The sequence below is a fragment of the Notamacropus eugenii genome, chromosome 1 (genome assembly GCF_028372415.1).
Source record: "Notamacropus eugenii isolate mMacEug1 chromosome 1, mMacEug1.pri_v2, whole genome shotgun sequence".
NCBI classification, from domain to species: Eukaryota; Metazoa; Chordata; class Mammalia; order Diprotodontia; family Macropodidae; genus Notamacropus; species Notamacropus eugenii.
Window position 1 is genome coordinate 635,077,846 of NC_092872.1, and position 25,679 is coordinate 635,103,524.

General features: G+C 36.7%; 1 protein-coding gene across 1 annotated transcript in view; it reads right to left on the reverse strand.

Moving 5' to 3' along the window:
• Window positions 1-25,679, reverse strand: part of APLF (aprataxin and PNKP like factor) — a 67,025-nt gene that overhangs the window by 36,502 nt on the left and 4,844 nt on the right. Inside the window, exons 2-7 of the mRNA XM_072635366.1 lie at window positions 24,015-24,086; window positions 15,495-15,661; window positions 12,537-12,741; window positions 11,927-12,056; window positions 5,342-5,427; window positions 3,489-3,859 (exon numbers count right to left, since the gene is read on the reverse strand). Coding sequence (XP_072491467.1) covers window positions 3,489-3,859; window positions 5,342-5,427; window positions 11,927-12,056; window positions 12,537-12,741; window positions 15,495-15,661; window positions 24,015-24,086 — 1,031 coding nt within the window. The remainder of the gene's footprint in view (window positions 1-3,488; window positions 3,860-5,341; window positions 5,428-11,926; window positions 12,057-12,536; window positions 12,742-15,494; window positions 15,662-24,014; window positions 24,087-25,679) is intronic.

Here is a 25,679-nt window from a genome sequence, read left to right on the forward strand (position 1 = left end):
ACTGCAGCATCTTCTCTGAGTCTCCCCTTCATTCTCTGGACATATTAATTCAGCAGTCAAATCTTGTCATTTAGACCCCCACACTATCTCTCACACATGCTTCCTCTTCATGCACACATCATCTTAATCCAGGCCCTCACTACCTCTCCCTCAGAAGACTGCAAGGCCTCCTACTTGGTCTGCAGGCCACATCTCTCCCCATCTCAATCTATCCTTAGCATATGGTGATTTTCCTAAAGTGCAGTTGTGACCATGTCGTTTCCCATAATTCCCCACTCAGCAAATTCCAGTGTACTGCTTTTACCTCTGGGATCTAACAGAAACTCTTTTTCTCCATTTAAAACTCTTTACCACCTGGCCCTATGCTACCTTTCCAGACTAACGCTTTCCCTTGACTCCCTCTACAATCCAGCCATCCTACCTACTAGCTTGTTGTCCTCATACACAATCATCTCTTACCTTATCTCCACATCTTTCTGGCTATCTCTCTCTCCTAATCTCCATCTCTCATTTCCTTCCAGACCACCTCAGGAACCACCTTCTACATGAGGTGCTTTTGTCTTTATATCCTCAACACCTAGTGCAAAACCTGGTCCGTAGAAAGTGCATAATAGTTTGATTATTAAGCAAATTACTGAAGGTTTATGAATGGAAGTGGAAGCAGTAATCAGAAGGAACTCTAGGTTCACTAACAAGTTATAATAAATGAACCATATATCTTTTTAATGTTAGAGATCAGGAAGACATTGTATCCTTGTGTTTAATGTGAAAAAGTGACACAAACACAACAGAAGGAAAAGACTAGAATCCAAACTTTGCGATCCTTTCAATCCCACTAGGCTGTAGTACCATACAGTGTAGTAAGGGCAGGAATGGTAAAACAACATAACAACATATTCAGCTGCCATAAAAGGTACTAAGCAGATACAGGAGTATCCTTAGAAAAATACAAAGAGTGATGAAGAAGGATAAACAACAAACTAAATATCAACAGGCATTTATTAAACACCTGCTTTGTATTATTGAGCACTATGCCAGGTACCAACAATGCAGAAATGAAACTCTCAAACTGACCTGGAAAACAGATGCAGGAGACACAATTTAAAAATTATGGGCCTACCTGAAAGCCATGATCAAAAGAAGAGCCTAGACATCATCTTTCATGAAATTATCAAGGAAAACTGTCCTGATATTCTAGAACCAGAAAGCAAAATAAATACTGAAAGAATCCACTGATCACTTCCTGAAAGAGACCCAAAAAGAGAAACTCCTAGGAATATTGTGGCCAAATTTCAGAGTTCCCAGGTCAAGGAGAAAATATTACAAGCAGCTAGACAGAAACAATTTGAGTATTGTGGAAATACAATCAGGATAACACAGGATCTGGCAGCTTCTACATTAAGGGATTGAAGGGTTTGGAATAGGATATTCCAGAAGTCAATGGAACTGGGATTAAAACCAAGAATCACCTACCCAGCAAAACTGAGCATAATACTTCAAGGGAAAAAATGGTCATTCAATGATAGAGAGGACTTTCAAGCATTCATGATGAAAAGACCAGAACTGAATAGAAAATCTGACTTTCAAACACAAAAATCAAGAGAAGCATGAAAAGGTAAACAGGAAAGAGAAGTCAAAAAGGACTTTCTAAAGCTGAACTGTTTACATTCCTACATGGAAAGGTAATATTTGTAACTCTTGAGACTTTTCTCAGTATTTGGGAAGGTGGAAGGATTATACACACACACACACACACACACACACACACACACACACACACACACAGTACGGGTTGAATTGAATCAGAAGAGATGATATCCATAAAAAAAAAAATTAAGGGGATGAAAGAGGAAAATATTGGGAGAAGAAAGGGAGAAATGGAATGGGGCAGACTATCACTCATAAAAGAGATAAGAAAAATCTTATTCAATGGAGGAGAAAAGGGAGGAGGTAAGGGGAAAAGTGAAGCTTACTCTCTTCACATGCTCACTAAATTTGGTATGAAAACCTATCTTACACTACAGGAAAGTAGGGGAGAAGAGGACAAGTGGGGTGAGGGGGATGAAAGAAGGGAGGGAAAATGGGAGAAGGGAGTAACTAGAAGTAAACACTTTTGGGAAGGGACAAGGTCAAATGAGAGAATAGAAAAAAGGGGGGGACAGGTTAGGATAGAGGGCAATATTGTTAGTCTTACACAAAATGACTATTATGGAAGTCTTTTGCAAAATGACACATATATAGCCTGTATTGAACTGCTTGCCTTCTCAGTGGGGATGGGTAGGGAGGGAGGGAAGGAGAGAAGCTGGAATTCAAAGTATTAGAAACGAAAATTGAGAATTGTTATTTGCATATAACTGGGAAATAAGAAATACAGGTAATGGGGTACAGAAATTTACCTTACACTACAAGAAAAGAGAGAAGATGGGGATAAGGCAAGAGTGGGGAATGACAGAATGGAGGACATATTGAGGAAAGGGGTAATCAGAATGCAAGGTGTTATGGGGTAGGGGACGGGAGAGATGGGGAGAAAAATTGGAACTCAAAATTTTGTGGAAATGCATGTTGAAATCTAAAAATAAATAAAACTATTAAAAAAAAGGAAAATTGGACAAATGGAAAAGGAAGCACAAAACCTAATTGGGAAAACTAGACAAATGGAAAAGTAAGTACAAAAATTAACTGGAAAAAATAACTCCTTAAAAGGAGAAATTGGATAGATGGAAAAGGAGATGCAAAAGTTAACTGAAGAAAACAATTTGATAAAAATTAGAATTGGGCAAATAGAACCTTATGACTCTATGAGGCATCAAGAATCAGTCAAACAGTATCTAAAGAATGAAAAGATAGAAGAAAATGTAAAATATCTAATTGGAAAAACAACTGATGTGCAAAATAGATTCAGGAGAGAAAAATCTAAGAATTATTGGTCTATAGTCATGATGAAAAAAAAGAGCCTGGACAATATCTTCCAAGAAATCATCAACGAAAACTGCCCAGAAGTCCTAGATCCAGAGGGCAAAATAGTCATTGTTAAGAAATTATGAGGGCCTAGGCTAGTCTAATTGCCATGTGAATAAAAACAGCTATTTTTAAAGAAGTCTCTCTACTATCTAAAAAGATCAGAGGTAATACATGCCTAGATTAAACTTGTTCAACTTTTTTTATTTGTTAAATTTTATCCTTAGGCTATTTTCAGTGTTACCTTATTAATAAGTATTAAGTTCATGATTTTGCCCACCCCCAAATTCCATAACCTTATAAAATGATTTTTATAAAAATGTCAATTACAGAGTTTACAATTCATCAAAGTAGAATAAACCTTTTCAAGATTTTGGTTTTTCAAAACTGAACCACCACTTTATAAACCAATGTATTAAATCATGCCTTTTTTTATATTTCAGAGGATATTCTTTGTACTCTAATATATCTCTATCTGTGGAGTAACGAGTCTGTTAATATAGTGAATTTAAAAAGCAATCACTTTTTACCTGTAGCAACTTGCTCCATAAATGCAAGGTGTTCTCCTGGGATGATTTTCCCCAGAATCTTGTGGAATAGCTTTGCTTTTAGTTGAACTTGAAGCTTCAGGATCAGAGCTTAGTTCTAGGTCAAGCCCTGAATCCTTATTCTGGAATGAGTTGCCATGGTGACTCTTGGGATGCCCAAAATATTCCATGGGCATATCTTTTTCACATTCATCCATCTTAATTCTTTTGCTTCTAGGAGATTTTCCATGTTCACAGTCCTCATTGTGGAGATTTTCATCAATTTGCTTTTGTGGGATTTCAGATCTTTCTGACTTGGCCTTAGTCATTTCTGTTTTACTTACACCCATTACAATAGATGATCCACTCACTTCCTAGAAAGACAAACCAAAAATAAATTGTAACATATCCTTACTATCGAAAGCTTAAAATTACAGGATCCATTGTGTTAGCTCTCTACTGCATCCTTACTGATGCATTTCCCAATCTTTAGACAGATGCCTAGAAGACCAAACAGTTAAGTAATTTGCCCAGGTCATATTGCTAATACACTGCTTCTCCTGAACTGAAAAGATCAGATCTCAAAAGCTGACATTTTAATTCTTTTCTTTGTGAATACCAAAATTGTCCATAATAGAAAAGAACATATTCTGTACTTCAAAGAATTTATGATTTCACTGGCCTGGGTACATATTCCCTCCAGCAAGGCAGATCAAAAACCATCTATGCTTCCTCATTCCATTCGACTCTTGTCAAGCAATCAAAAAAGTATTTATGAGGCACCTACTATGTGTCAGGCACTGTGCTGAGCTCTGGGAACACAAAGAGAGGCAGAAGATAGTCCAGGCATCAAGGGACTCAAAAGACAGATGAGGGATTCCAAAGGGGGAGTGCATCCTAGCAGAGTAAGAGGCTTCCTCCAGTCAAGCAGGCCAGTTATCCCCTGCTCTCATGACATGACTGGCTCATCTTTCCTGATCATCCTATATGCTGCTTCTAGTGCACAGTTCTTCCTTGGTAACATGATTCAGCTTATTCTTGCCCTAGCTGTGCATATACATTGTTCTCCAGCTGTCCCACAAATTCATTTCATCAGAGATTGCAGTAGAACATGACTCTTAGCCACAGAGCATCACTGGAGGAACACTGGTACTAAAAAGATAAGCCTACTACTGAATAATTTCCTAATGGCAGTCTTTTCTTGCTCTTTCATATTAAATTTTGGGCCAGACTCACTGCCCAGGTATAATGTCTGACCAGTATGTATAGCTAATGATAGACCTGACCTATCAGTTGCCAATTCATCTATATACCACAATTTAGTCTCCAGGCATTGATTGTTCCCAAGTGACTAGTTAGTTTGGAATCTTTTGAGATTGGGGCCTAATGTTTTGGGCCTCAGTGCAATGATCACAGAGTCTCAATTACAAAATCAGAATCTAGAACCCTCTTCCACTTGGACTCTGTGCTAAATCTCCTTGACAGCACAAACACCCATGGTGAGCATATCTTCCCACTTTACACCTCACTTAATATTAATAATCATTGAATAAAAACATTTGCATTCTTTAAAAGGATCTCTTATGATTTTGGACAAATGACTGGGAGACACCTTGTTAGAAGAGAGCCTTTGGGGTAGCATTTTGCTCTATCAAGTCAAATTTTTTTTTTCTGTAGTCAACAAACAAAAAGCAAAGTGGAATTTTGTACTATCTAGATATTTTAGTAAATAAATGATTATAACAATGAAACCATAAACAGTTTTGTTTCAGATTGACACGACTTTGCTATAATAAACTCTTCTCATATAGAATACCTATGGAAGAGAAAGAAAAACTAAATTTTAAAAAAATTACCTTTGATGAACTGGTAGAGTCTCCCTGGTCAGTAACCCTGCATTTTTTCCTTAGGTCTTGCTCTGTTTCAATATTTTCTGAATTTTCTGAGGAAGATAACCATTTTTTTGTTGTTGTTAATGATGTTGCATACATGCAGTCTTCCTTTTGTTACTCCATTATCATAAAAAATAAATTATATATCATATATTTCACTACGTAATGTGATAACATTAAACTAATTTTTCATTTATATTAATGCCAACTTGTCCAATAACTATTTACAAAGCTGTTTTGAATTTCAATACCTGATTTTTCTAGTAGAGTCAGGCAAATAGGACCACAGAGTTAGAACAGAAAATGATTTCACCTATCAGTTCAACTCCTTTCTTTCACAAATGCAGAAACAGAGGCTTAGAAAAGTGAATTAAAACTCACAACCTACAACCCTAGATCCTATACCACCATCTATATGCTAAATTAATGTTCTCTCACGAGAAAGTGCTTTTAACCCAGCAACATTAATAAATTTTATATATGTGTAGGCACTAAGTAGATAAATGTCATTTTATGTAGATTATGACCCCTCCCCCCATACATGATCCTTAATTCAAAATTTTATCAATGAAGAAACTATGGCTTAAAATGCTTGAAGCCGTATCCACAGGCAATATAAAGTCAAATAGGAATACAACTGAAATAATTTGAGGGACTAGCCCTCTCAGGGATAAAAAAAGCAATTTTCTTTAAAAAACTCAAGTCAATAAGTATTAACTATCTACTGCAGGCCTGCACAACCTGTGGCCTGCAGGTTGCTTGTTGTACGCCAAAGAATTTGGGGAGGCCTGAAAAAACCGTACAGGAAAACATCCATCTAAAATCCTTTGGTGTGCTTGCTGGCTGTAAGTAGCCCACTGGCCGTAGGTCGTATAGGCCTGGTCTACTGCGTGCCATGCAGAGTGCTAAGTGCTAGGGGAAACAGCGAAATTTGTATTGTTAACATGTAGCTTACCAAGTTGTTCCTAAGATATTTCCTAAACAAAAGGTAGACTGAAGCAGTGGTTTTGCATTCAATAAATGATCCAATACACTTCTCATTTCAAAAAGCCCTGCTTTTGCTGATGGTACTACTCTATCAATAAAGGTCCTAATCTCTTGCATTCAGACATCTCCTTGTTATGACAATAATAATTAAGCAGTCAATTCTGATTACAAACCTCTTCTCCATTATATGGAATGGTTTTCAGACAGTAGATAATACAGTCTTGTCAGTTGATTTTTCTTGCTTAGTAAGACTTACCCAAACTGGAGTCCCACTATAGCATGGCCCTCAAAAACTAAAAACTCAGGGTTACTTCTATATCATAAGGAAGCCCTAGAACAAGGCTGTAGTGAAAGAAAAATAAGTCAAGAAAATATCTCATTCTGTACAGATATCTCCAATTAGGATGCTTGAAATATGTCTAAAAATAAAAACAACTATCATTTAATGCATAATTCAAACTAGAAAACTTTAGTAGCTTAAGTACTAGTTAAATGGAATGAAGTTAGTGAAGACTTCTCAGTGCTTAACAAAAGGCTTTTAGTAGATGGTTAGGCCTAAGTTTCAGATTCCCAGAAATCATGTGACTTTTGGGAATATGAAACTTAAACTCCCCCCCTTGGGTTATCAACACAACCCCCCTTGGGTTGTTATATCAGCATAACACAACCCTCCCTTGGGTTGCCACATCAACATAATGCCTATTGGTTATTCCACTGCTTCCTTATCCCCTATTCACAGGGTAGACTGTCGAGTTTAGATGGTGAGCCTGCCTCCCAGCCAATGGGAGTAAAAGGCCAGCAGGGGGGTGGGATCTGCGTTAGGGCTATACAATCTCTATTTTTGCCTTCTGTAATTGCCTCACTCTCCTGATTACTTATCAGAGAGGAGATGCCCTCTTTTGTGAGATTGTAATAAAATCTTGCTGCTTTGCTTCTACCTTGAGAAGTCTCTGATTTTTATTTGAGTCAGTGGTCTCTGACCCACACATAGTTAATCATCGTCACTTTCTGCTTAAGCATATAATTTTTTTCTATGACACTGAGTCACAATTCAGAACACTTTTGAATGCGTTCTCAATTTATATTAGCCTCATTTTGCATAAATATAAATTTTAGTTTTCTGTGAGTAGAGAATGTTTCATTTTTTAACTTACATGCTCCTCAGTGCAAAGCACAAAGTCTGCCCAAAAAGTCTGCACCATAGTTAGCACTTAACGACTCTTTGATGATCATGAGAGCACTTTAATATAACTTAGGAATACGGTTGTTTTTAAATAGAATACCCTATAGCTTTCTTTATAGAAGTCTACGGCACAGAAGTAACAGGAGCTGACTTTCACAAAACTGATTATACAAAACAGAATACGTATTATTTCGTTTGACACTCAAAGTAATCTCGGGAGGTTAGTAGTGCTGTGGTAGCTTGCTGGCTAGCCTTGGAGTCTGGAAGACTGGTATAGCAAAAAAATCACTGGCTCTTGAGAGTCAGAGGACTTGGTTTCAAATTCTGCTTCTAATGCTTAATACCTGTGTAACTTTGCATCAGATACTTAATTTCTTTGGGCTTTACTCTTGTCATCTTAAAAATGAAAGGGTTAGAAGTTAGATGAGATCTCCTCCAACTCTAGACTGGCGAACCACAGTATACTAGTCATGTGACTATGAGCAAGTCCCTCAATGTTGGGGGTGGAAGCTCAATTCCATGTGGACAGTCTCGGGCGGGTAAAGGTGGGAACTTCTAAATCTTAGAGTTCTCATGAGGCCCCCCAGGAAACAGCAGGGAATCGAGGAGTGAGACCGAGCTATCTTGTGTATTTCCGCCTCTTCCCATGAGAACGTGATGGGAGAGGCATCCCCACCCTCGAGACTGTCCCAGATCTGGGCACACCTATTGTTATCTAACAGGCACGGTATTCAGGTGCAAACTACGCGGCTGGAGAGCTTAATTAGGGTCAGGAAAGCCTGAAGGCGCGCTTAGCGCGGGAGGGGCCCTTACAGGACAGAAGGCGCCTCTTCCCTTTTCCTCTCTTCGCTCTTCCCCCTCCACCTCCCCACTTCCACTTCTGCTTTCATTCCCTCACTGTAAGATCTTTGCCTCCTTGGGAGATTTCTCTCTCCCTCCTAAGGAAGAGTTCCCCCTGCACATGTAACCAAGACCCTGAATAAAGCCTAACCCTTGTTCGACTCCGGAAAGTCTCTTCTCTCATACGTTTATCCGGTTTGGCCAGCCGAAGACCTGCGAGGTAAGGTAAGACTCGGGTAGCCCTCAGGCCTCTAGGCCTGGCACCTCAACCTCTCTAGGATCCTGGCAACTTTGTAAAACTAAGTTACAGAGGAGATGCTCTGCAATAGAGGAGGGTAATTCTGCACCAGAGGTTCCCTGCAAGGATGACACAACAGATCTACTATTTCCCTTCCCAATTTAAAAAAATGCATTTTTTTTTAAATGAGGAAACAAAATCTGATTCCTCAACTGACTTGTCCATGATCATACAGCAAAGTTGGGGCTAGACTACCTTCAGTGAATATTACTTGTATTTTTTGATGATTCAGAGATTCTATAGGACTCAGATCATCCACATAAATATTATTATTATATATATATACTGTACAAAGTATTACTATAGCCCAAATATGTACTGAACTAAAAACAAACCCTGAAATTTAGATTGCAGAGAAAACTCCACTAACTTAAACTGCCATTGATATATCTATGCCTCATACAAGGAATTCCATCTATCTCCAGGATTCTGCCACCACACCGCCCCACCCCCCAAGCCCAGAATGTACTCTCCTCTTAACTTGACCTCATAAAATCCTTCTCTTCCTTAATGATGAAATCCAAATATCACCTACTTGAAGCCTTTCCTACCACTGCTAATATCCTCCCTCCTAAGTTACTTTGCATTTAACCAGCTTATATTTATTTATATGTATCTGCTTCACATTTATTCTGTATGTATGCGTACGCATGTGTGCATTCTGTGTGTATAAATACACACACATACACATACATTCTTTGTATCTCTATCCCTGGCATCTTGCATACAGTCTGGTACACAGCCGATCCTTCAATAAATGCTTAATACGTGATTATAAAGTCTATATCAGAAAATATTTTTCTGCCTAAAAAAAAAAAGTAAAACATTTAACACAAGGTTTTAGAGAGCCTAAATACACTATTAGGACAATCATATCTTCATAGCATAAATGTCTAAGAAAAAGATAGACTTGAGCACAAACTGGTTTTTTCAATGACATTTTGAAGGCTGGGTCTTTTTCATTTAAGTACATTGTGTTCTACATTAATATATGTTGAGCACATTATCAAAATGATCTCACTTTTCCAAAACACAGAACACAAAAAGGTGCTTCAAATTTAATATGGGACCCTGTCAAGTGGAAGATAATAATAGCTTATGGTAACTTTGGGGAAAATATGTTTTAGCAAACTATGAACAATGTCATATGGGCAATATAAAAGAGAAGCAATTATGTTGAATAAATTCCACCAAAAAATGAATTGCTGAGCAGAAGACAGTCCATTTCAGCTAATTGTTTGTCAGGTTGTCTTGAATACCAATAAAGTTTCTATTCAAGATCTAACTGATTCTTGGGTTTTCAAAGGCCATCCCAGCCAAACACAAACTCACTGTGGGAGGTCCTAACAAGCCTAAAAGGGCTTTCAGTAGGAGCCTGGGATCAATGAGTATTTATTAAGTACCCACCAGGTTCCATGCTGTGTGTCAGATACCAAGGACAAATGCAATGAAACAAATCCCCACCCAAAGGAGGTCACTTTCTGATGAGGTAGATGAGTACATATAAGTGTTGTGTACACAGATTCAAAGATGGTCTGTGATTTCATTATTATGGAACACCTGGAAATGAACTTCCTCCACCTGTGCAGATCAGCATCTTGTCTGTGACTTCAAGCTTCAGAGCTGCTTAAACCACTGCCAGGTTAAGAAACTTGTCCAGAGTTGCACAGACAGCAGGAATCAGTCACAACTTGAATCCAGGTCTTCCTAGCTGAGGCTGCCTCTCTAGGCACTGTATCAGTGGTGTCAAACTTAAATAGCAATGGGATCCAATAAGCCATATATCAGGATCCTTACAGCCACATACTGACTTACAAAATCACAAATTATTACTGCCTATGTTCTACTGTATTTTTATTTTGTTAAATATTTCCCAATTACATTTTAACATGGCTCAGGCCCAAATAGGAGTTCTGAGGCTGCAATGTGGCCCATGGGTCACACTTTGCACTATCTCATGCTGCTCTCAAGTATATGCAGTGAAAAAATATTTCTAAAGAATATAAAGTTATTAACTACAAGGTAACTTTTGAGGCAAGGCACTAGCAGTTCAGTTATCAGGAAAGAGTGATTCAGAGGGATTCAACCACAGGAGCTTGCATTTAATGGATTTTCTATCTCCAGGCCATCAATTCCGTGTAGAGGGGAGAAGGTGAGGCTGAAAAAACTCCTAGAGAAGAAGGTCTTTGAACTAAATCTTGAAAGAATCCAGGGATATCAAGAGACAGAGGCAAGGAAGGAATGGCATTTCAGAAACAGGAGACAGCAAAGGCACTAGAGGAATGGTGCACATATGGAGATCAGCATGTAGGTCAGTACAGAGGCATCATAAAGTACATGAAGGAAAGGAAAATGAGAGAATGAAATATGGAAAGGTACCAGGTATTGAAGAGCTCTAAGTGCCAAACATAGGCTTCTCCCAACTGTAATGTTCTTTTCGTCTGCACTATAAAATCCCATCTGCATTTAAACGCTCTTGTTCATGATCTAAGGTAAATTCATAAAAAGGTATAATATTTTCCCCCAGTCAGTCAAGCAGAAAATAACAGCTGACTATAAAAAAAGTACTGCTCATTTTTGTTGTGAAAAATATACTAGACTAGAAGTCTGGAGACCTAAGTTCTAGACCCCACTTGGCCAGTAACTGTATAAAAGTGATACTGAACAAGACTTTTAACTTCCCTGAGGCTGCTTCTTCAGTTGCAAAAGAAAGCTTTGGACTGAATCATCTCTAAGGACCTTGAGAGCCCAAAATTCTACAGTTCTGTTACTACAGTAATAAAACAATGGGACTTCTGAATCGGTTAGACTGTTATAATGTTTCCATCTCTTACTAGGCTGAAATTTGCAAGGTCAACTCTATAAAGACTGAATATTTCCTTGGCATGTTACATCTCCAACTGAAGTAGCTGCCAGCAGATAAGTAGTGATAACTTAGCAGTATAGGTCAACTTGTTAGGCTTTGAATTTATATTAGTATGACAAATTTAGTAGCATAGATGTAAAAGGAAGAAATCCCTTGTTTCAAAAATAATCAATAAAACATAAAAGATAAAATACAAAGCAATAATTTGTGTTTTAACCTAGTCTTTATGTGAACTTCTAAAATTCTCTTACTATTACATAAAGGTTGAAAATTATGATTTATAACTCACATTACTTATCCCAACTAAATTCCTTCTGAAGAATTTAAGTAATGTTTAACTTAAAATATCTACTAATAGCAGAAAGATAAATTTACCTTCCTGGGCAAATGGTACCTCAAGGTTTTGAACATTTAGATCTCCCTGAACCATCCAAGATGGGAGAATTCGTTTCCTCTGGAAAGAATTTGGTTGCTCACTACTGTTTCTATATTTTGCAGGAAGAAGCTGAAAAAGTATTCATTTAATCAGATTAGAAGTTATGTAGCAGACAAAAGGACATGTGATTTCATCAAGGTGAGGAACCAAAGAGAGTGGGACCTCATTTTGGCAACAAAATTTGATGCAGGTCTTAGTGACTCTGACTCCAACACTCTACCTCCTACACCACATTCACACTGCTTCTCTTGGTAATACTACTTGTAAATAACTTGCTGACACAACTATATTTATAAATTCAGAATCACTTACTTCACATGAACCATCATTCAATAATCCATTATTAGCTATTCAGAAGTTGCTAATGCTTTGAAAGAATTCATTAGTTTTACTCACTCTTGAAATGTTCAAGATTTCTTAAAAGATTAGCTTGAAAAGCAGGTCAAATACAGAAATCCATGTTGCCTTGCTTATATTATAACTACTTCTACTTTTCTCCTATCCAATCCATACTCTAAAAATTTGGATCAAATCTTAAAAAGGTCTCACCAAATTATTCTGGGGTATAGTGACTGGCATGGCTACTTCCGTTGTTTCCTCCAGCTCTAAGCAATGACTTGAATTAATATGTTTGGTACAATGTGAGGGTGGTTCCACTGGAGAACTAGCACATTCAATAGTAACAGGAAAGCTATTTACAGGGGATGTTGGTGATTCATTGAGCAGATCATCTTCATCAAGCATTTGACTATTTCTATAAAGTAAAAATTCATTTGTTAGTGAATTATGAGCTAAGGAACTTACACCATTATAAAAAAAATTAACTACTACACTATAAATAGGGTTTTTCTAGGATCAATTGGTAGGCATTATGAATCATTCTCTCAAATTCAATCATTCAAAAGTCAATACAAATATGAAAAAGTTTACAAAATGAAAAAGAGCTTGGTTTTATTATTTTAAAAGGATGGAAAATTTGGTAGGTTATTTATTATCAACAATGCATAAGTGTGAATTCAATATTCTCACTAATTTTCTGAATCATATTTGCAAAAATATAGGGCTCCTTGAAGGAACAGGAAGAGCTCATACTTGTTTAGCAAAGAAGAGAACAACTTTCCTTCCCCTTAATCACTCCAAGCAAAGACTAAAAATTCATTTCAAATGGAACATTTGAAGATTCTTTATGACATGGAACTATGTACATTACTTAACAAAAAAAAAGTCATACAGCTTAAGTACTCTTTTAGAAGAAATTTATTTTACTATTATACTAAACTGAAAAGATGCAGAGAAATAATAAGTCCTCTAAATAGGGAAAATAAAATGAGCAACTTAATGTTTTGTTTAGTTAGGCTTGCAGACAAACATGAAAAAAATGACTAATCTAATATGGTATTTGTAAAGTTTACCACTCCCTTCTACTCTATCGCATCAACAAAGCACTAGATACTACAACAGTCTGAAAAAAGTATAGCACTAGGGCTTTAAGTCTTATTTTAAGTTTTAATGAAAATACTTACTCTTCATAGACTTCAAGTCCCAATATTATTCCCTTAGACTCTGAACCTATGTTAATTTATACAGATGTACTAAACACTACCAAGTGCAGCATAATTTCTAAATTAACAAGATTCTGAATAACTTCAGTCAATGAATATGCATAAATTGGTTTTATTGGGAGGTCCAACATTTCTCTTCAAGCATTTATTAGAACACAATTTTTGGAGTTCAATTTATGTAGAGCAAAGAAATGAGTTTTAATATTTCATGTCAGTAACTGAGCCATTTGTTTAGAAATAGTAACCCATACTATGCCCAACATGCTATAAAACTGTGGGTATCCTTTGATCCAACAATACCACTACTAGGTCTATATCCCAAAGAGATCATTAAAAAAGGAAAAGGACCCACATGTACAAAAATCTTTATAAGCAGCTCTTTGTGGTGGCAAAGAACTGGAATTGAGGGGATGTTCATCAATTAGGGAATGGTTGAACAAGCTGTGGTATATGAATGTAATAGAATACTATTTTTCCATAAGAAATGGTAAACAGGCAGTTTTCAGAAAAAACCTGGAAAGACTTGCCTGAAGTAATGCTGAGTAAAGTGAGCAGAACCAGGAGAAGACTGTACACAATAATAGCACATTGTGTGATGACTGACTTTGTTGGATTTAGCTCTTCTGAGCAACGTAATGATCTAATCATGATGAAAAATGCTATCCACATCGAGAGAATGAACTACGGAGTCTGAATGCAGATCAAAATATACTATTTTCTATCTCTTTTTGTTCTGGTTTTTCTTTCTCGTGCTTTTCCCCTTTTGTTCTGATTCTTCTTTCACAACACGACTAATATGGAGCTGTGTTTAATAGGATCACACAAGTATCGCCTCTATCAGATTGCATGCTGTCTTGGGGAGGGGAAGTGAAGCAGGGGAATTTAGAACTCAAAATCTCATAAAAGTGAATGTTCAAAACTAAAAATAAATTTTAAAAAATTTCATACTCAAAAAAAAAATAGAAAAGAAATAGTAACCCATTCCAGTGGTGGTTATAAAAATATACTCAGTTCAAAAAACTATAGGAAAGCTCATACTTTTTAAAAGGTAAGATAGGCTGTTCCCCAGAGAAAAGTACCAGTTTTAAAAATGAATACACAAACTGAGTAACAGTTACTTCATCTAACTAAAATATTAAAATCATTCTCAGTTTCTGAGAAGCAGAACTAAGAGAAACTGATAGAAGATGCAGACAGTTTCGACAGGGAGAAAACTTCCTAATAACTAAAACCATTTTTTAAATGGTAAAGTTCACCTAGGGATACAAAGGTTTCCTCACCAACAATCTTGCAAATGAAAAACAAGTGAAAGACCGCTAACTGAAGATGTGATTTTTCAGTCAGGAGCAAGATTGGCAAGACGGTCATCATGGTCCTTTACAACCTGAATTATGTGACTCTTCCGTTGCAGGAATTTCTCTTCATTCCTTCATAAAGTCTCAGAATAGCAGGGATAAGAGTTTTAAATTACAGAGAATATCTGATTTTCATTAGTTTCTTACTTTCTCAGCTTTCCTATTCTATTATTTTTAGGGGAATTGGATCAAAGCCAAAGCTTGCCAAGGTTCTGAAAAGACAGAGAATAGCTGTAAAATTTAAAAGGCAAAGTACAAAGAAGGGAAATATTTGTTCCACTGAAGTCAATTTAACTTTTGGCTTCTGCCTTCACATTTGGCTCTGTTTACATAAAAATAAGTCTATTCTTATGGAGGATGGTAAGCACAAATCACAGATAAGCTTGATTATTTTTTAGGCATAACAACTACTCATAAAGTCAAAAGTTTTCTAGAAAAAAATCTCTTAACAATCATGCAACTACTTGATTTTCTTGGATAGTTTGGTCTTAAAATGGCTTCTGATCAAGCATTTATGGGCTTAACATCTATAAATGAGAGACTGCACGGCAAATAGCATTCTTTACTGTCATCAAATCAGAAGACCTTACCGTAAAGCGCATTCCATTTCAGACCGTGTGGAGAAAACGTGGAAAACGTATTTGTCAACCAATAAGGAAAAACTATCTCCAGGATTCAACCTATGCCATTTATTTGTCTCCAATGGCACTAGCTGTCTCTTTTCAGAAGGTTGATAAAAACAAGGATTTGTATGGGTCTGTCAAACAGAAAAATAACAATAAAGAATTTATTCCTTAGAACCAATGATCATTTCTTAAAAATATACCAAAATAAAACTACATAGAAAAAAAAAATAACACTCAAGCAGTATGTAACTTAGGTAAAAAGTGTGCCCTAAATATTTTCAAATATAACCATACTGACCGTATCATCATATATAAACATATATAGGGTCACCATTTAGGGTTTTCTTGGCAAAGATACTGGAGTGCTTTACCATTATATACTTGCCCACAAAAAGAGGAAAAAAAAGTTCCCCACAGATGTGGCAATGCAAAGGAAGAGCAAGTGCACTAGGAAGCTTCAGTTGGTTCTTACATATATTCATTCTTACTTTTCCCTTTTCATCCAAAAAAGACATACAACTAAATATAGTTAACAGGAAAATATAATAAATAAATTTATGATCTTATAAACATTTAACACAAAAACGAAAAAATTCTAAATCTAAAAATCTTATCACCTAAGAAATAACTTCTCTATGACATCCTCTGGCTCAAAAATTTCCGTACTAAAGAATCAAGAAAAGGTTGATTAGCTGAGCAAGGGTCTAATGCTAGACAGCTTTTCAGCTCAAGTTGAATTAAGTCTTTATGAAATAATTTTTTAAAAATAAATTCTAACAATATGATCACATTTATATTTTAAAATGCAAGTATAAAAGTGTTACGAAGCCAACTAAGTAACTTGCAGATTATGGAATAACTTGTTAGACTTGGTGTTCCTTATTTCTCTATAATTCTATATCTACCACTTTGTATTTTCTATGCCACTGCTTTCTCTCTTAGTAATGTGAGAGTTGATCACATAGCTTATGGACCTATTAGAAGTCGCTTTATATGATATGTATATATATTTTACATGACTTCAATATATATTTTATATTAAAGACTTGAAACTAGTTATCCTTTTTTTCATTTATTCTGAGTTTAGCAAATAGCAAATAATACGTCCATAAACAATTAAGAACAAAAAAGAACATTGTACATAAAAGTATGACTCTCTATCACATGCAAGTTGCTTCACTTTTTAAATGTATAATAAATTCAATACCTTAATTTCAAAGCTTACCCATTGGTCTGTTGTTTCCTACTAATAATCCTTCCACTAACGACATTCATTTTTGTAATACTTCAATAGCATTAAATTTATAGATTTCTGTTTTTTTCATTTTGGTAACCCTAGACTTGCTGTCTCCCTGAACTTCTCCTCCACCAATATGAAAGAAGACCCTTGTATCAAATATGCATATTTAAGCTAAACAAATACCCATTGGCTGGGTCTGACAATGTCTCATTCTCCACCTTGAGCTCATCACCTCTCTGTCAGGAGTGGGAATTATGTTTCATCATCAGTTCTGTGGAATTGTAGTTGGTCATTGTATTGACTGGTCCTTACTAGTTAATAGTTGTTTTTCTCTACAATGTTGCTGTCATTTTATAAATAGTTCTCTGGCTTCAGCTTTACTTCACTATGCATCAAGTTCATGCAAATCTTCACAAGTTTGAGTGAAACTATTACTTTTGCATTTCATAATATTCTAGTGCATTCGTATACCACAATTTGTTCAGCCACTCCCCAAATGATGGGAAACCACTTCTAAAAGAACTGTTATAATTACCTATGCATATGGGTCTTTGGTAGTGGGTCAAAGCGCACACACAAATTAGTACCTTTAAATATAGTTCTGAATTTCTTTCCAATATGGCTTGGCAAATTCACAGCTCCAACAGTGTACTAAAGAACTTGTTTTCTCACAGCCCCATCAACAATGATCATTTTCCTTTTTTGTTATCTTTGACAACCTGATTAGTATGAAATGGAACCTCACAGTTCTTTTAACTTATATCTAATTATTAATCATTTAGAGCATGTTTTCATGTTCATTGATAGTTTGGATTAATTTAAGAAATGTCTGTGATAAAGAGGATCATGGAAGGTTAAAAAAAGAATTCGATAAAAATAAAGTTTTTGCACAAACAAAAGTAATGTAGTTCAAATTAGATAAGGGGGGGAGGTGTCTCCTCTGCAACAAGTTTCTCTGACAAAATTCTCACATCCAAGATATATATAGAACTAATTCAAATATATAAGAACAAGAGTCATTCCAAATAAATAAATGGTCAAAGGATATGAACAGGCAGTTCGCAAAGGAGGAAATACAAGTTGTTGACAACTGTAACAGACTCAATTTTTTGTTGGTGAAGTCTGAGATGAAATCTTCAGCACAGAGGGTGGAGGAAGTGTAGTAGGTGGTTTGTGAAGGGACAAAGAGGTATATAACAGTGTTGTGGTGAAGTAGAAATAAATTGGGGTAAAAAATATTAGGATTACTTTGCTGTAGTAAAGGCCCAATTAAGATTAGCTAGAAAAAATTTAAAGTCAATTCAATCAACATGGTTTCATTATTTTCTCCAATTGTTCAGCAGCAAGTAAGGATGAGCAAGACAGATGATGAGAGTAATCCAGGGTTATGGTTTGGCAAAGCATGATCAACAGGATCAGGGAGAAAAAGATTTAAGAGTGGAATATAGTGTTGACATAAATTAATGCATCAAATAATTAATACTGGGAAAAAATGAGAGTATAGACAGAGCAGGAATTGTTAAGGACTGCTAAGGGGTCTCCTGAACTTGTCTTTTTGAATTGTCATATTTTCTAGAAACACTGGACCCAGAGTATGCAGGAGGCCCAGAATGTGTCAAAGACAAAGCCCCTCTAGGCTGACATAATTTGTTGTTTGCATCCCAAAATGGACTCCCTATGTCTTCGCCAGTTAGTCTGCACTAGACTGTGAAATTGATTGTGCAGCTTGGACCCTTGTAGATAGAGATACCATCATATCTTCATGGTCCAGCAGTTCAAAGGGAAAAGAATGTGGCTTTGACCACTGCCTTGCTCCTCCCCTTCAGGAGGAGTTCTGTCCTTTTTCCCCTTTCTTTGTTGTACTAACATAAATATTCAAACTTTTGTATGAATTATGAAGTCTTTGGGTTCCACATGCATGTTCTACAAGTTTCATGAAGTTGTGATTGCCTGTTGACAGGATAGAAGGACTGGAGGTTGTGATCATGGATGGTCACTTGTCCTCTTAATTCTCATGTGACTACACTACTTCTCTGATTCCTCTACTATGACCCAGGAAGCTCATTATTGGGAAAACCTCTTTATCCTGCAAGAACCCATCAGCCAGGGCTGGAGTCAAGATGGTAGAATACAAGCAGTCAGCTACCTGAACTCTCCCAACATTCCCCTCCAAGCAATTCTAAAATAATTGCAGAGTGGCAGAGCCAACAAAACATCTGGGTGAGACATTTTTCTGGCCTAAGAAAACTTAAGAGGTCAACAGGAGAAATCTGTGATACTGGGGTGGAGGGGTACAGTAGGGGGAAGCAGTCCGGTCCAGAACAAATACAGTGATCAACACCGGTGACCACTGGTTCAACAACAGTGACCATAGCAGCAACAGCAGCTTCAGGACCTCTCAGCCTAGAGATGGTAAGGGGGTCAGACAACTGATCAGAAAGAGACTACAGGGGAAACTTTGCTGCCACTGGGTACAGCTGGAGCTGACTGGCAATTCTATTGCCCAGATATAGTTCTAGGCCACAGATGTAACATGGGGAAGAGTGCTGAAAGTCAGTCACAAGAGAACAGGGGCTCTGGTCACAGTTCCAAAAGAGAGAGAGAGCACTAGTACTAGTGGCTGGAGGGGATCAAAGGCCCTTTCTGGATAAATACCAGAGCACAGACCAGGAGAGAAGTGACCATACTTCTCCCAGGATAATACCACCTTGGAAATGCCAAAACTCACAGACCCCTAAAACGGACTCTGAAAACAGCAACACGAGAAAGCTTGAAGTTTGAGACAGTGCCCTCCACCCACTGGGGAGCAGAGCCCAACCTTAAGTTCAAAGTCAAGAAAGAGGCTGGAAACTTGAGCAAACAACAAAAACAGAATTTGATCGTAACAAGCTACTATGACGGAAGAGATGTTATTTGTTGTTCCCTTGTTTTCAGTCACATCCAACTCTTTGTGACTCCATTTGAGGCTTTGTTGGCAGAGATACTGGAGTGGTTTGCCATTTCCTTCTCCAGCTCACTTTCCAGGTGAGGAAACTGAGGCAAACAGGGTTAAGTGACTTGCCACAGCTGCTAAGTATTGGAGGCCAGCTCTGAACTCAGGAAGATGACTTTTCCTAACTGCAGGCCCAGCACTCTATCCACTGTGCCATTTACTTGCCCTGAAACTTGGGACAGTGCCTCCCTACTTCCATGTGAGCTGAGCCCAACTTTAACATAAAGTTCAAAGTCAAGAAACAGCCTGGAAAAATAAGCAAACAACAACAAAAAGAATTTTATCATAAAAAGCTACTATAGTGGCAGGAAAGACCAAGATGTAAACTCAGAAGAAAACAGTAATATAAAGACAACTACCAAAGAAGTCTCAAAGGAAAATGCTAATTGGACCCAAACCTAACAAGAATTCTTGGAAAAGTTAAAGAAAGTGATGAGTGGCAGAAGTAAAATTGAGAAAAGAAATGTAAATGATGCAAAAATTTATGAAAAAAGAATTAACAGCTTGGTACAAAAAATACTGAAGAAAATAGCATCTTAAAAAACAGAATTATTCAAATTATAAAAGAGGCACAAAAATCCACTGAAAAAAAATTTTAAATTAGAATTGGGCAAATGGAAGCTAATGACTCCATGAGACATCAAGAAAACATAAAACAAAGTCAAAAGAATGAAAAAAATAAAAGACAACATGAAATATCTCGTCAGAAAAACAAGTGACCTGGAAAATAGATCCAGGAGAAATAATTTAAAAATTATTGAACTACCTGAAAGCCATGATCAAAAAAAGAGCCCAGACATCACCTTTCAAGAAATTGAGGAAAACTTCCCTGATGTCTTAGATTCAGAGGGTAAAAGAGAAACTGAAAGAATTCCTCATTCATCACCTGAAAGAGAATCCAAAATGAAAACTCTCAGGAATATTATAGCTAAATTCCAGAGCTCCAAGGTGATACAGAAAATACTTCACGCAGCCAGAAACCATTCAAATATCATGGAGCCACACTCAGGATACATAAGATTTTTGCAACTTCCATGTTAAAAAGGCAGAGAGCTTGGAATATAACACTCCAAAAGGCAAAGGAGCCAGAATTACAACCAATAATAACTTACCCAGCAAAACAGAGTATAATCCTTCAGGGAAAAAATTAGATATTTAATGAGGTAGAAAACTCTCAAGCATTCCTGATGAAAAGACAGAGTTGAATTGAAAATCTGACATTTGAATAGAAGACTCAAGAAATAAATAAAAAGGTAAACATGAAAGAATAGTCATGAAAAAAATCAATAAAGTTAAACTGTTTACATTTCTATAAAGGAAGATGATACATGGTAACTCCAAAGAATTTTATCATTCGAGCAGTTAAAAGGAGTGTACATAGAGGGCAGGGGTGTCAATAGATTACACTGGAATGATCTCCAAAAAATTGAAGGGGTAAGAAAGAGGGATGTACTGGGAGAAAGAGGAAGGGAAAGGTAGAATGGGGGAAATTTTCTTACATAAAAGAGGCATGCAAGGAAGATCTTTTACAATGGGGTTGGGGGGGAAATGGAGGTGGTGTGGTGGGCAATGCTTGAACCTCACTCTCAAAGGAATTGGTTCAAAGAGGGAAGATTAAATATACATACTCAGTTATATAAGAATTGCAACTTACCCAATAAGGTCATAAGAGGGAAAGGAGATAACAGAAAGGAAAGGGATGCTAAAAGGGCAAACAGATTAAGGAAGGCAGTGGTTAAAAGTAAAATATACTTCTGAGGAGGGATGGGATAAAAAGAGAGAGGGAGGAAGAAACAGAAGAAAATTGGGTGGATGGAAATACATAGTAATCATAACTATGAATGTAAATGGGATGAGTTCATCCACAAAATGGAAGCAGATAGAATGGATTAGAAACCAGAATCCAATAATATGTTTTTATAAGAGGTACATCTGAAATAGAAACATGCACACAGTTAAAATAAAGGACTAGAGCAGGATTGAATATGCGTCAGTTGAAGTAAAAAAGGCAGGAGTGGTGATCATGATCTCAGACAAAGAAAAAGTAAAAACCATCGTTGTTCAGTCATGTTCAACCCTTCATGACCCCATGGACCATAGTGCACTAGGCCCTACTATCCTCCACTATCTCTCAAAATCAAAGTTCATGTTCACTGTTTCCTTGACATCTCTTTATCTCATCTTCTGCCATCCCCTTTTCCTTTTGCCATCAATCTTCTATAACATCAGAGTCTTTTCCAATGAGCCCCATATTCTTATTACATGGCCAATGTATTTAAGCTTCTTCAACTTTGTATTTGACCTTCCAGTAAATAGTCTGAAGTAATGTCTTCATTGTCTGATTTGAGCTTCTTGCTATCCAAGGGACTCTCAAAAGTCTTCTTCAGCACCACAATTCAAAGGTGTTAGTCCTGTGGCGCTCAACTTTCCTTTTAGTCCAATTTTCACAACCATACATTGCTACTAGGAAGAAAACCATACCTTTTACTATATGGATATTGGTCCTCTCCTGATCTTAGCAATTTGGTCTCTAGTTTCTCTGTCAATTCAAAAACCAGCCTAATCTGGTAATTCTAGGTTCACATATTGCAGAAACTTAACTTGCAGAATCTTAAGCATAATCTTGCTGACGTGAGCCCAACAGTACCATTAAAAAACAACATTTTTAAGTAAGTTTCTCTGATAAAGGCCTCATTTTTCAAATATATACTGAGTACAGAACTGAGTCAAATTAATAAAAATAAAAGCCATTCTCTGACTGAAAATAGCTAAAAGATGCAAACAGGAAGCTTTCAGAAGAAGAAATCAAAGCTACCGATAGCCATATTAAAAAAATGCTCTAAATCATCATTGATTAGAGAAATGCAAATTAAAGCAATTCTGAGGTACCACCTCACAACTATGAGAAATGACAAATGCAAGGAAATAAGGGGAAAATAGCCACACTAATGAACTGCTGGTGGAATAGTGAAATGTTCCAACCTTTTTAGAGAATAATTTGGAACTATAAAACTGCATAGTTTTGGACTCAGTAACACGACTACAAAGAGATCACAGAAAAAAGAAAAGGACTCTTTTTTGATGGCAAAGGATTGGAAATTGAGGGGATGTTCATAAATTGGGGAGCGGCTAAACAAGTTATGGCATATGACTGTGATGGAGAACTACTGTGCGAAATGACGAAGGGTGGTTTCAGAAAAACATGGCAAGACCTATATGAACTGAAGCAAAGTGAAGTGAGAAGAACTGGGAGATCATTGGGCATAGTAAGAGCAATGTTGTAATGATGATCAACTCTGAAAAACTTGACTACTATGATCAATACAATTCAATTCAATTCCATGAACATTTATTATATGTATTGTATAAAGTACTGGAGATACAAAGACAAAAGTGACACTAACAAGATATTAACCAAGGTAAGTACTATAAAACAGACATTTCTGGCTATTAAACTCCAATGACAGAGGCATTTAACAATGACTCAATAAAACAACAATCTCTAGAAATCTTTACTAAAACCGACAGAAAACCAAAACAGAACAAAAAGAACACAGTGATTCAGAGAGAAAAAAAATTGAAGGCCTATAATCAAGATTCCACTAAGATTTGTACATGTTCTTACCTAACATTTAATGCTATATCATGCTACCAATCAAGAGAAAATATGGATTTATACATGTATTTCTTTCATTCACATAATTCATTGGGAATACAAAAGAGAATGATAACATCAAAGAGTCTCTGAAATGAGAGTCTAAGCAATCTATGTCAATCAGAAACACTATAGAGCCAAAGTCCTAGCCCTCAGCAGAAGTTCTTAAATTTCCTTTAAAAACCTTTAAAAACTAGTGGCTAAATGCTGTAGTTTTTTTAAGCTAAACTAGGATAATGGACACATTTTTATTTTCTTTTGTTTTGCTTTTTAAAAAATAACTTCAGGACACAGTAACTAGATTATTCTCTCAAAGACTGCTATATACTATTATGTTTTTCCTTGCAAGATTTCTCTTAAAATAGGTAATGATATAAATTAGTATTAGTACCAACCAGTTTTCCCAACTTTATATATAACAATACTGCTTAGGAAAGAAATAGGTAACTTGTATCAACATCTTCTAGCTACATATGGTCACCACGTTCCCAGTTTTACTGCTATATTTTCTATTAGCATGCAAAATTAGTTTTCCATACTCAGAAGGTAAGAAAAACTTGAAGTCATTAACAGAAGAGAAATCATTAACAGATTTACCGGTTTAATTCTCAGTTGATCACCCACCACCTCCAGGATGGCATGTCTTCTTGATATTCTTTTGTCTGTTATCTATAAAAAGAAATGCAAACCATATGGTCACCTCAGTGTGTGTTTCAATAAAGCAAGAAATAAAACGTGTATTGAATTAGAACTATAAAGGTACAGTTAGTTTAAATTTAAGCCAACTATCAAAATTTGCAAGGCCCACAACATACTAGATCTAAATGAATTCAAATAACCATAAGAATTGAAATAAAAATTCAAAATGCTCTTTGTAAAACTAGAATTGTACTTCAGACTACTCATGCCCATTGTTCTCAAATGTACTATCTTCATGATATTAAAAATGTGAACAATGTAAGTCAGCATGCTTTGGAGCACTACTTATAAGTCTAATCAAACAATGGTGCAATTTTTCCAAATACAATTATTTTAAGAGCACTTCCTCCCCCTTCCCTCCCAGCAGAGGACCTTGCTCCTACTTTACTGAAAACAAAGGCCTGAGTTTTCCCTTCTAGTTTACTACTAACCTCAAAATTCCTATTCACCATCCCCCACAATCTCTCCTCCAGTGCTCCAGGTTCTAAAGAGAAGATGGGCCTTCTCACCAATGCCAACTCCTCCAATTATGTTATTAATCCTATATCCTGCACTAGTCTACTCTCCTTCAAACTCTCCTTTTCGTTCACCTTCACTCACTCTTTATTCACCAGCTCCTTCCCTCCTACCTCATATCCAAGTCGTCTCCATCCTTAAATCTTCGTCCTTCACCTGATTTTGGCATTTCCTCAACTTACCACGATTGCTTCTCCTCCAAGATTCCCCTTAACTAAACTCCCGCCTCACACCATTTTCCTTCAATACTCTTCAATGGAGATCGGTTCCACTCCCTAAATCCTACAAACTTTCTCTTCCCTTTAACCAAAATCTCCAAATTTTTCACATTTATTAAGGATTTCCTACATGTCAGGAATGGTTCTAAGTACTGAAAAAACAAAGAAAGGCAAAAACTGTTCCAGCCCTCAAGCTCACAATGTAATAGGAAAAGACAACACACAAAGGAAGAAGAAAAGTGGTGGAGGGGTGGGGGGCTGGGTAAGTGCAGGGCAGGCAGGGAAGGTGGGGAGAAGAAAGTGCAGTCCAGAGGAGTATAGCCGGGGAAATGAAGGACCTGTGAGAAGCACTGGGGCACCAAGAAAGGCAAAAATAATCCCTGCTCTCAAGGAAATTACAGTCTAAAGGAAGAAGCAATGTGCAAACAATTACTTACAAACAAGTGATATATATAAAGGATAAATTAGATAATTGAGGGAGGGAAGCATTAATAGGGATCAGGAAAGACTTCTGGTAGAAGGGAAGATTTTAGCTCACTGAAAGCAGCCAAGGAATCCAGGAGATGGCATCACTATCCTTCCATGCTTCCAAATTTGTAACTTGGGCATTATCCTGGCTTCCTCCCATTCCTTTATCCCACATATAAAGTCAGATATCAAATCTTACCATCTCTATCTTCACATATCTTGCAAGTGATCCCTTCTTTCCCTCTACTTACCAAGCTACTGCTTTAGTTCTGGTCCTAGATTACTGCAACTGTCTGCTTGCCTCATGCCTCTCTCTACTCCCGAGCATCCTATACAATGAGACCAAAGACATTTTCCTTCA